Below are 12,649 nucleotides of genomic sequence, written 5' to 3' on the forward strand. Positions count from 1 at the left end.
CATCCCTCTCTGTCCCTAAATATATGTCTACTCATCTGTGTACCTACTACATACCCTACCACACACATACATATCTACAATACATATAATCTGTCTATACAATAACTACTAATCTGTCTGTCTATACACATATATAAATACTTTTTATGTCTACACATATATATATATACTGTCTTAATACTACAAATCTATTATAGTACTGTCTGTCTACAATATATATACAATGTACAGCCATACACATATAGTGTCTCTTATACTACTGTCTATACACACACACACATACATATACATACCATGTGTGCACACACACACACATACATACACATACACATACACACACACACACACACATACATACACATACACACACATACACTCACACACACACTTTTCTAGGCAAACACGTGAACCATTGTTTTTGGAAAGAAGTTTGTACTTGATATGTTAATAATAGAATTATTTTATCACCATAATTCTGTATTTATGAATGGGAGTACTCTGGTCCAGGACACAGGACACTTTTCTTTATATTTATGAATAATACTCCAGTGTCTGAAAACAACATTTTTCTGTGCTGCTTGTGTGTTTTTTTAATGTATTTTTCCTTTTATTTATTTTATTCTGTAAGGGATTTTTTCGTATGCCTGTGTTTTTTATTTTTCTTGAGGAGACGAATATGTTGTTTACAATAAAAAATAAATAAACAAATAAAATTAAATAAATAAATCCTCCCTTGGCGCCGTGTTCCTTGTGTGTTTACCGGAAGCGGAAGTCAGTTCAATATCAGGTCAGGTGACGCAGCTGTGAAGATTCCAAAGCTCGCTCGCGCACCCAGCTTGCGGAGAAAGTAAATAGACGAACCATGGAGGCCGCGGATCCTCGGTCCTCGAGTGACGGCGCGCCGGCTAGCAGAGGAGGATTCCCGGGCGGCGAGAGCAGCAGTGACCGGGACGGCGGGCGGGCCGGGGGTAGTGGCGGAGAGGGCGAGCGCGAGCAACGGGAACGGGCGACTTTCGAGTGTAATATCTGCCTGGACACTGCCAGGGACGCCGTGATCAGTCTGTGCGGACACCTTTTCTGGTACCGAGGGCTTTTTTTTTTTTATTTTTATTCTCTACAAACAGCTAGCCTGCTGCTAATCCAGGGGGATGTTAAAGTCCAGCATTTCTGCTCTGCATGTAGCTTCGGCACGAATTCGATCCTGTAAATAAAATAAACAATAAAACGTAGCTAGCTGACGTTATGAAGTATAAAGTCAGTTATCTAAATTAATCTAAAGCGTCCCTGTTTCCCTGCAGAAGTGCACTTTACTCTTTATATCTAGTGTGTGATATAATGACCTGTACTCTGTGTACAGTGGACTGCTGCTACTCCAGATCAGTGCTGGACCCGAGTGCAGGCTGGGTCAGATTATTGTTCTCTCACTTGTTGGTTTAATGTGGTACGTGATTCAGGTGTAGATGGCTAACTGATGTACATGTTAATGAGAATCCAGTCTGAACACACACACACACACACACACACACCACACACACCACACACACACACACAGTGTTGAAGGTCCAGGGATTTGAACCCTCACTGAACTAGACACAAACACACTCAAGAAATAAATCAGCTCACAAGAATAAAACCCTCGGTGTAGGAGTTCTGCATTTTAACATCACACTCAAAAATCTCACCTGACATCTGAAATGATTGACAGGGTGTTTTTGACAATTCCCTCTTGGAAGCCCTGCCCCCCTTCTCATCATCTCACCTTAGTAATGCTTGACTCGGTTTTCTCGCTGAAAAGATGCACCGCCTCGGTGTCCTGTCTTCCTCTCTCGGGGTAATTGGAGAAGGATGCAGCGATAATTCAGTCCAGACAGACAAAAGGCTAACATTTTTCAACCTAATAAAATTTTTAGAAGTGTGAAATCTAGCACTAAGAGTTTGTAATGCTGGTGGTGATTAATACACAGCGTTTCTGTTATTGTTTGTACTTGCTAGCATGCATTCTGATGAAGGTAGTGGGTTCTGGTTCTGAAAACCTAAATTAATTAATATCTTAGTATCAGAGGTTAGCTGATCGTTGATAGAAATATGATGGAATGAAAATTAATTCCAGGACATGGTACTCGGTCTTAAAACCACTCACTCACTCCAAGTTCCAAATGAAAACTTTGGGGTTTTTAAAAGCCAGTAAGGATTAAGGTTCTTCTAGTTTTTTAATTTACTGGCTCACCAGGAAATACAATATTACACCCCACACCTCTGCTGGTCCTGCTGCCCAGGCTGTTCATTCAATCTCCACCTCTTTAGAAGCTAAACACTGAGTGTGATTAGTGGAGTAAACATGGCTGACGATCATCTGAAGGAGCGTGTGGGAGGAAACGGAGGAGTCTGAGCTGTGGATGATCCTCCATGCTGGTCCCACAGATGTTTGAGAAGGTGTCTGTGGGGTTAAGTGGAGATTAGGAGAGGAGGATTAGGGTTACTCTATTTGTAGCATAACACTCATCATATACCAGAGTCACTTTTCTACAGGAGCTTCTTTGTAAATCCAAACAATTGTCTCGAAACAAATTCCTCAGACCAGTCTGTTAGTGACTTTAGTTCTTCTCTCCAGTTACTTCCTGATTGGTGTTTGATGAAAGAAACTGTGGTTTCATCTTATCCTGTCATGATTTTCATAATTGTGCCTTATTCAAATAACGTATCTGATGAACATTAGTAGGTATGTAGAAGAATATCTGGCTTGTTTCTGACCTCTGTGACGTTGAAGTAAAACCCTGATGTAAATATTGACCCTTACAGCAAACACAGTTCCTCCCCATGCATACTGAGTTTACTAAACACTGAGTCCTGTCCCATCCCTGGTGCCTCATACTTTCCGTTCTGTAAACTGTCCTTAGTGCTCATGATGCACTCATTCACCTGTTGTTTCACCTGTGCAACAATGTGAGAAGTTCAGTTCACACTTTACAGTCTACATCTGACAAAGTGACCCTCATGCAGGGTACAAAAAAATCCTACAGATTACAGGGACCCATCCCATGTGCCATGTCTAGGGGTCACCCACACAAGTCCGGTCAGACTCAGCCTGAAAAGGCAACCAAAGCCATCTTGTGGACTCACCGCCTGCAAAATGGAGGGCAATTACCGGCATGTCCTTAGTCTAGAATAAAACCTTACAGTAATCACTGTGGGGTGTACAGTGTGGTGCTTGAGCAGGTGCTTTCATGCAGAAGATCTGTTCTGACCACCTGATCTGTCCAGCAATGTCCATGTTATGTCCAAAAAGAAGTCATAAAGATATCCACGTCCAGACAGATTTAGTGAAGGTTCCAGTCAGACTGCAGTTCAGGTGTGCCGAGTTTGCCTGAATTTAAATGTGGTCCACACAGCAGTCATTAATATTAATGTCCCTCTGTGTTTGTGTCTCTACAGCTGGCCATGTCTCCATCAGGTAAGATAACCCCATAAAGTTATCCTCTCTCATGACATGTTTAGCCTTAGAGGAAGAGTGCTTGGTTTTTCTACAGCAAATAAAAGTAGCTTGTTTTATGAATGGATTTAAAAAGGAGGAGCCTGCATGAGGTTCGATCTGTCAGTCACAACCTTGGAACCAGTATTGCTAGTGAAGCATCATAAATTATCAGTGCAATGCTGTGTTCAGTTAGATGGCTAGCTAATGATATACACACAATATTAGTTAGCTAACTACCAAGCTAGCATGATACCAAATAGTAGTCCAAATACCGAGTTAGTGGTTGTGAAAGTTAAGGACATCAAGTCATTTTAATAACAACACAAGCAAGCTCTTCGTTTCTTTCTGTCAGTGGTTGGAGACGAGGCCAAGCAGGCAGCAGTGTCCGGTGTGTAAAGCCGGAATCAGCAGAGATAAAGTAATTCCTCTGTACGGCCGCGGCAGCACCAGCCAGGAGGACCCCAGGTACGCCGTCATCGTATGCTCATAGACTCGAGTCGATCTGAAATACTTCCACTGATGATGATGCGTTGTTCTGGTGTTGATGACCTCACATATTCACCTCATTCCATGACTCTATCAAGTGTGTGTGTTACAGATTAAAAACTCCACCTCGACCTCAGGGACAGAGAACAGAGCCTGAGAGCAGAGGGGTGAGTCGCAATGTACTGGGGGCTGATGGAAATATGGAGAAGGCTGGGTTTAGGGAATCAATAGTAATACCATTGTGTGTGTGTGTGAATAGTTTCAGGGTTTTGGTGACACCGGGTTCCACATGTCGTTCGGTATCGGTGCTTTTCCTTTCGGCTTCTTCACCACAATATTCAACACCAACGACCCGTTCCACAGACCAGGTGATACACAGCATATAATAATCTCCGTATATAATAAACAGCAGCATATCACATCGTAATTTATACAACATAAAGTACTGACACTGGAGACTCCTTACATACATGTTAACTAAATGTCTCTTTATAGAAAACTGTGGTTTATTCTCTCATGTTTATCTCGTTTATATCTTCTTTTTTTATGTAAACAATCATTTTCAGATCCCCACTATGCAGCAGATCACCAGGGCAATGGGAACAACGGCAACAACTGGCAGGACTCGCTCTTCCTCTTCCTCGCCATCTTCTTCTTCTTCTGGATGCTGAGTGTGTGAGAGAGAGAATGAGAGAGAGAGAGATACTGGGAGAAAGAGAGGGAGAGATGATGTCAGGACTGAGACACACACACACACACACACACACACACACACACACAGATTGTCCAGGACAGAGGAACAGTATTAAGACAGCGGGAGTTTAATGATGTTCCATAAAACATAATAAAGTGTCTGAAAAATAAGACACACACACACACATTGCTTCATACCAAAGAGAATTCCACGTCACACGTTAGCGTATTAAGCTAATGTTCATCAGCACATTTAGTGTTAGTATTATTTAGCCCTTTTGGGACCGCTTCACACTTCTCCACCGCTAAGGAGTCAATGGGGACAGGATTACAACCATACACCTTGGTACAGTGCATTATGGGTATTTTGTACGGTCTAGGAAATCCGTGACAATGAGGGATTAACATGGCCGTATCTGCATTAGTTGAAGTACATGCTCCTATGGCATTATGGATAAGCCAAACCTTCAACTGCTACCTGGTTGCCAGGAGAATCTTCTAAAAGGTGCACATCATCATCACTAATCAGAGTGTGGTGTTATTCCAGCTGGCATTTCCTTCCTTGTGTGTTTGCAGTGTGACATCACACTGCTGAGGCAGAAACCTCTTATGTATATGAGCATCCCGTGACTAGCACTCAGCTAGAACATTACATGCAAGGTGTTGATCTGCTGAATGTAGTGAACAATAAGCGCTTAAGCCTTCTCTGTAACCTTTGGGAGATCTGATATTATCTGATATTAACTGATATTAACTGATATTACCAGCAGTTCAGCTGATTTTAGATTTCCAGTTTCGTTTTCCTTGGCTGTCTTGCCTGACCAGTCACATGGCTTGCAAAGGGATCAAGGCAGATTAAACAAGCACCAAAGTTGTGTTCATGTTATTCGGTGGAAATTTTGGCGCTTATGTTACGGCCAGGTGACAGCGGTAGATGCTGGTGGCATGTCGGCAGTAATCGTGTCTAGTATGATATGGCTGCACAAATAATGCAGCTAGCAACAGAATAGATACGAAATACAAATACTGGAGGGTGTGGCTTATCAAATGAACCAGTTGTGACCCTCTGTTTCAGTATATTAGACATTTTAAGCAATTTGAAGCGTCTTGCTAATTGATTCAGGAGTCATAGCTATCAACGAACATCTCACAGAAACCACACTTTACAAAAGGTTACATTTTCCAGTCACTGGCCCCCTAACATCACTAACGATTGCACCACTTGCTGATGCTGATATCTAAAATGTCTTTCTGCTATGAGTGTGAATCATGTCTTAAACACCCTGATGTTCAGTGATGCTGAACAAGTCATCAGGTCCACCACAAAAAAGTGTTTATTCAGCTGCCGATCATTTCTTATAGTGTTCATACGGTTAGCATTAAAGACCTAGAGTTCAGGATAGCAGTGTCTCTGAAAACACAGCTCTGTGTGTTGGCACAAACACAGAAAAATCAGGTCTTGACTTCCAGTTTGTTGCTTTTTATTTTGAATGTAGGGCAATGTGGCACTGTTACTGCCTGGTTCTTTAATTAGCGGTTAACGTATAAGATTAGCACTGTACATAAACACACACGCTCACATCAACCCTAATACAATGCTAACCATGTTTGCACACAGTAATTAAATATCATTAACTCTTGGGTGTTAGCATTCGGGCCAGAGCCTTGAAATGGCCAACGTTAGTACGTACAATAACAGGGTGGGATTTTGGGGCGGAACCTAAAGTGTATGAAATTGTTGTTCAGTCTGTAACAAGTGCTGTTGCGCAGCCTAACAGAATTCTGCAGTATGAGTGAGAGTGAGTTTCACACTGTGACGTGTGTGTGTGTGTGTGTGTGTGTGTGTGTTTCATGAGATTGATTATTTCTGTACTCTTTTCTGTAAGATTGTAGTTATGACATCATGATGATGAGTGACGGAGGTGTATGAAATTTATTTTTCTCACACGCCCCTTTCTGCCTGCTCCCGAGAGCGAGAGAGGAAGTGCGGATCATCAGGACGGTCAGAACCGTGTTCAAGTTTTCCGACAAGAATTCCAACCAGACTGAATAAAACTCCAGATATATTCCATTGGCTAGTTCAGAAGACTAGCAGTTTGATGTGATGCTAGCATTGTTCTGACTAGCATTCGGAGGCGGTTGAGGTATTTTTTTAAACTCTCCCTTTTAGCCAACCGCCATTTTTTAAAATTAACTGTGTCTTAAAAATGGCCAGACTCGGTCAAGGGCAAGTGGACAAGGGTGTGTTAAAATCATGACTGGAATGATGATGATGAAGGTGTGTGTGTGTGTGTGTGTGTGTGTGTGTGTGCTTTATCTTGCTGTTGTAATGCTTGTCTTTTTGACCTGAATAAAAGGAGAGTTATATATATAAATAAATATAAATGTGCTGGGTGTTGTGGGTGGGGCTTACAGGAGGTGCAAAGGGGGGCGGGGCTCTACTGAAAGTCAGTGAATAAATGTTTCCCACTTGATTCTACACACAGTGTTCTGTCTTCTGTGCATTTCTACTGATTTCAGTTTAATTCTGTTCCCCTTTGCTTTGTTCTCTCCAGTGTTTGTTTGATTTAACTCTGTTCATTTCTACTCTTTGGTTCTAAAATTGGTTTATTTCTATCCTGTTCTTTATTTTATTTTCTGTTCAGTTTTTCTGTTCCGTTCTTGATTTCTCTTCTGTTGCATCTTTATATATATATATATATATATATAAATATATATATATATATATATATATATATATATATATATATATATATATATATATATATATAAATATAAAAAAAATTTTTAACTCTACAGAAGTTACAGTTTTAGTTTATAGTATAAACGCTATAGTTTTATAAAAATAGATATTTTAATTCTCCTCTATTTCCAGTCATGCTGTACATCATTAGACACAGAAGAAAAAGATCTCATGTTCCAGAGTTTAGGACTAACCACAGAACCACCACCATCACTGTTTGAGGGACAGAGAGAAGAGTTTGTTTATAAGATCTTGATGTTCTGGTAGGAGAGCACGGCTGGAGAAGGTCCAGAAAGAGCTTCTTCTCCAATACTTTTACATTTGGCAGAAGCCCTTATCTAGAGTGAATTACATTTTATCTAATTTATTTATAGAACTGAGAAATTGAGGGTTAAGGGCCTTGCTCAGGGGCCCAGCAGTGGCAGCTTGGTGGACCTGAGATTCAGACTCACAACCTTCTGATCAGTAGTCCAACACCTCAACCACTAAGCTACTACTTTCGCTAAGCTTTAAGCTCTCTTCTGTTCTACTGGGTTTCATACTGGCTTCTGTTCCATTCTTCTTCATCTTCTGCAGTTCTTCTGGTTCTGTTTGAGATTCTGTTCTGTAGTGCTATTTTCTAGCTTGCTCTTCATATTGCTTCTATTTTACATGCTGTATACAAAAATTCTGATTTTCTTAAGGTCATATACACAATCCTCCACAATACAGCATGCAGTGAAGTGTGTTTTACAACCGGCTGAAAAAATAGAGTCAAATAGAAAAATAGTCAGAATGGAATTATCTGAACAGAACAGAGAAAAATATTCAAATATTAAAAAAAAATTTAAACAAAAAAAACCAGCACATTCTAGATATTTAGTGTTCTATCGTATTCTGTTCTAGAATTTTCTCTTCTTTTTTCCTATTTTAGTTCAATTTTTTTTTTTTAATTTCTTTTCATTCCAGTCTTTTTTGTATATCCTGTTGTCATTCATTCTTTTCTCTCTTCCTTTCTATTCCATCATGTTTTCTTCTCACTCATCCGTTCATCCCTCTTTATTCATCCAGTTTCAGTTGTCTCAGTTGTGTCTCAGAAGTCCATCCCGGGGGACGCTGGACACTGGAACACCACGCAGAACACACTCGGCTTTTATATTCAACACTTTATTTCACAGTGGTATAAATTACACTCTGCTCAGTGAAATCTACAAACTCTACAAAGAATAGAATTATTACACAAATATAGTTCAACAGTTTTACACTTATCTTCATTTTGAAAGATATTATACATCTGTTCATTTCTTCAAAAAAATAAAACTTTATCCTGGAACTAAAAGCTTCAGATGATAAAATACGAGTTTTATGGAGTTTATAAAAATAATAAACAATAGGCACTTGAAAGGAAATGGCATCCAAAATGTTTTAGTCATGTGAACATCTCATCTATCTGTCTAGTCTACACACACACACACACACTCTCAAGCTCACACACACACTCACTCCCAATCACATACACACCCACACTTCTCTCAATATAGAAATCACAACATGAAACCTCTTACACACACACACACACACACACACACACACACACACACACACGGCCTTGTCACTAACGTGTTTCAGATTCATTGGCCAAACTAACAAATTGTCCATCTGTGTTAAGCCTTGGATTAGTCTCTGGGTAGAGTTTATTAAATAAAATAAAATTCTAAAAATAAAAAAAAGTTTAAGTCCAGCATTTAAACAAACACTCAAGCCTGGGATTAGTTTGTGTAGCCAAACATAACAGTGTGAGTGCTAATGCTAATTAACAAAGAAAACATGCTAATGATCGTTTCTAGTAAAGAAGGAAATATTTGGCTCGGACCAACATTTAGACAAACACTGTGTGATCAGTCTGGGGTTAGTCTTAAACATCTTTGGTTTAATCCTTCACAGCTGCTTTAATGAAGAGATCATGAGGCAAAGCTAATGCTAACAAAAAGAACCTCGAGAATAAACACACCTCATCTCACACATCTACAGAGTCTGTGTAAAATATTATGTCTGGGATTAGTCTTTATGGAGCGTTACGGTTTCCTGGAGCCTCATTTTTGTTCCCTGGCACATATTTTTTATATAATGATGGAAAATAACATGCTAACAAATGCTAATCTCATGTTCTGAAGTAGACTCTGAAATCAAAGGTGTGTTTAGTCTTAGATCTTTAAAAACTGAATAAAGTGAGTGAACGGATTTGCTAAAGATAAAACAATAAAATAAAATAAAATAAAATAAAAACTTGTCCTGTTAAAGAAATCAAACAATTTCTCTCTGATATTTAGAGACGGTGTGTTGAGTCTGGGAGTAGTTTCTAAAGAATTAGTTCCATGAATTGAAGCTTGAAACATGCTAAACGTAAAAAATTGCTAATTGCTAATCGGCGTTCTGAAAGAGAGAGTTAAAGTCGAGCTGGTTACGTGGTCAGTCTGGGATTAGTCTTTTGTCAGTGTTACATTCGGTACATATAGGGCTGGACCCTAGTGAGTGCTAAAAGAACGCTAAAAGCTAATAAATGCTAGAAGCTAATAAATGCTAGTTGATGAGGCTAAAGTGCAGTGTGTGGGAGCAGGTAGGAGAGATGATTGGTCATGTGACAGGATTTTAGTGGAGCAGGAAGTTAAGGTTTATTTTTTGGCCTGTTTGTTTTTCTTGTTCAGGATCTTCATCAGGTTCTTGGACATGTAGTAGGGTTTCTCAGCGCTGCCATCGTTCCTCTCCAGATCCTCCACTGATGAACACAGAATAATATGATCACAGTGACCAGGGAAAGGGGGCGTGGCTAGTGTAACCCTATGGGCAGTGTGGTGATGTCCAGTACTTACAGAAGCAGAGGAAGAGCGTGTCCACACACATGCTGTAGACACTGAAGAACCCGCTCGCGATGAGATATGAACCAAACACTACAGCCTGTTACACACACATCATTTAGCACTGATCACTTACAGACACAGGTGTGTGTAGAAGTTTATGTATGTACAGCATGTGTGTGTGTGTGTGTGTGTGTGTGTGTATATATACACACACACTACCAGTTAAAAGTTTGGACACACCTTCTAATCCCATGATCAATGCTGAAGGCAGCTGAAATCCACAATAATGTCCTTTGAACAGTTGATATTGAGATATGTCTGCTACTGATGCTCTGTAAAGCCTTCATAACGCCTCTAATCTGAGGTGCTGTTAATTGGTGATTTCTGAGGCTGGTCACTCTAAATGAACTTCTCCTCTGCAGCAGAGGTCAGTTTTGGTCTTGCTTTACTGGGATGGTCTTCATGTGAGACAGTTTCATCATGGGGCTTGATGGGTTTTGCAAATGCACTTGACAATACTGTTCTTGCAAGAACTATTCCAGAACACCTGACCTTCGTGTCTTAAAATAACAACTGACTGTTTTTTGTTGTCATTACATATGGATTACTGAAGTCCATGTGTGTTATTTCATAGTTTTGAAATCTCCAGGATTGTTCTAGAATGTAGAAAATAAATCCATCATTGAATTAAAAGGTGTGTCCAAACTTTTGACTGGTAGTGTAGAGATATATATATGTGTGTGTGTGTGTGTGTGTGTGTGTGTGTGTCTCACAATGATGGGCATCCAATAGTAGTTGAGTGATGAAGCTGTGAAGGATGAGTTGGGAATCACGATCCTTCCACTGAAGAAATAAAACGCCAGCACACCTGAGGAAGGAGCACACAAACACGCACACACACACAAACACGCACACACAAACACGCACACACACACAAACACACACACACACACAAACACACACACACACACAAACACGCACACAAACACGCACACACACAAACACGCAAATACACGCAAACACACACAAACACGCACACACACACAAACACGCACACACACGCACACACACACACGCACACACACGCACACACGCACACACACACACACACACGCACACACACACACGCACACACACACACGCACACACACACACGCACACACACACACGCACACACACACACGCACACACACTTAACATAGTCATGCTGAGAGTATTTATGACTGAATTATTGTAGATAGAATTCAAACTGCTGCAGTAACACAGAAAATAGAATCTAAACATAATAATCATGTAAAATCTCTCCCTCTCTCTCTTTCTCTCACACACACACACCCTTTCTCTCTCTCTCTATCTGTCACTCTCTCTATCTGTCTCTCTCTCTCTATCTGTCTCTCTCTCACTCACCCACTCCTCCGACCACCAGCAGTTTGCCAAAGAACAGCAGCAGGTCAGTCACTTTATCCAGCACCACCACCCTGAACACACACACCCATTTTTTACACTTAATTTTGATATTTAATATCAACTTTATCATGAAATATCATTTTATTTATAAATTTAAAAGTAGATTTAAATTTTTTTGTTTTGGATTCAGTTCATTATTTCATGGTTATTATGTCATGGTTGTTGTTGTTGTTGTTCTCATGGCTGTTGCTGTTTTTTGTTGTGGTTGTTGTGATTATTGTTGTTGTGTTTGTTGTTGTGTTTGTTGTTGTGTTTGTTGTTGTGTTTGTTACCTGATGATGTTCCTCATGAGCAGAGAGAAGGCATTTTTGGCCGAGACGCAGAAGTTTTTGCCATAAATGGCGATCTGTGAAGAAAGAGAAGAGTTCAGCATCAAAACACACACCTACATGTGTGTGTGTGTGTGTGTGTGTGTGTGTGTGTCTCACCATGATGTATGCGTTTCTGTTGAGGAACTTGATGAATTTTTCCAGACACCAGAAGCAGCACTTGAGACAGCACATCAGAAACCGAGCACAGGGGTTCTGAACCTCTGTACATACACACACACACACACAAACACACCACATACACACACCACATACACAAACACAAACACACACACAGTCAGAGATACAGACCACTGCAGACTGAACATTAAGAACGTCAGCTAACAAACTCATCATCTGTATTGGACACACGTCCTCGTGTAAATTTAAAGACGTGATTGAGTAATGTATCAGAGACGTTAATGACGTGACACACTCCAGACACGTGTATTTGTGACATGAGAATTTAATAAATGTATTTAAGACACGTGTATTCCATGCTCTCAGGACGTGTGTGTGAAACAGACTTATTAAACTCTATTAAAAGCTGGAGCTCTGCTCTGGTTAGGTGTGTATCAGTGTTATGTTGCAGTTCGCTTTAAATGTAGCATGTTAGCTCTAGTATGATAACTGTTCTGTCATC

The 12,649-nt window shown here is 40.2% G+C and overlaps 2 protein-coding genes across 2 annotated transcripts in view; one reads left to right on the forward strand and one right to left on the reverse strand.

The window, feature by feature from the left end:
* The first annotated feature begins 775 nt into the window (after positions 1-775).
* On the forward strand, positions 776-5,790 carry rnf5 (ring finger protein 5). Its single transcript, XM_058408454.1, has 6 exons — positions 776-1,080; positions 3,433-3,451; positions 3,825-3,937; positions 4,071-4,125; positions 4,218-4,326; positions 4,525-5,790. Exons 1-6 carry the CDS (start codon positions 863-865, stop codon positions 4,635-4,637), a joined length of 627 nt encoding a protein of 208 aa, XP_058264437.1. The 5' UTR covers positions 776-862; the 3' UTR covers positions 4,638-5,790.
* A 2,756-nt stretch (positions 5,791-8,546) lies between these two features.
* Positions 8,547-12,649, reverse strand: part of slc44a4 (solute carrier family 44 member 4) — a 26,732-nt gene continuing 22,629 nt past the window's right edge. Inside the window, exons 17-22 of the mRNA XM_058408420.1 lie at positions 12,127-12,230; positions 11,971-12,044; positions 11,639-11,709; positions 11,005-11,099; positions 10,244-10,328; positions 8,547-10,149 (exon numbers count right to left, since the gene is read on the reverse strand). Of these exons, the coding sequence (XP_058264403.1) occupies positions 10,046-10,149; positions 10,244-10,328; positions 11,005-11,099; positions 11,639-11,709; positions 11,971-12,044; positions 12,127-12,230 (533 nt within the window). The 3' untranslated portion in view covers positions 8,547-10,045. The remainder of the gene's footprint in view (positions 10,150-10,243; positions 10,329-11,004; positions 11,100-11,638; positions 11,710-11,970; positions 12,045-12,126; positions 12,231-12,649) is intronic.

Source organism: Hemibagrus wyckioides, linkage group LG14, assembly GCF_019097595.1.
Source record: "Hemibagrus wyckioides isolate EC202008001 linkage group LG14, SWU_Hwy_1.0, whole genome shotgun sequence".
Lineage (NCBI taxonomy): Eukaryota > Metazoa > Chordata > Actinopteri > Siluriformes > Bagridae > Hemibagrus > Hemibagrus wyckioides.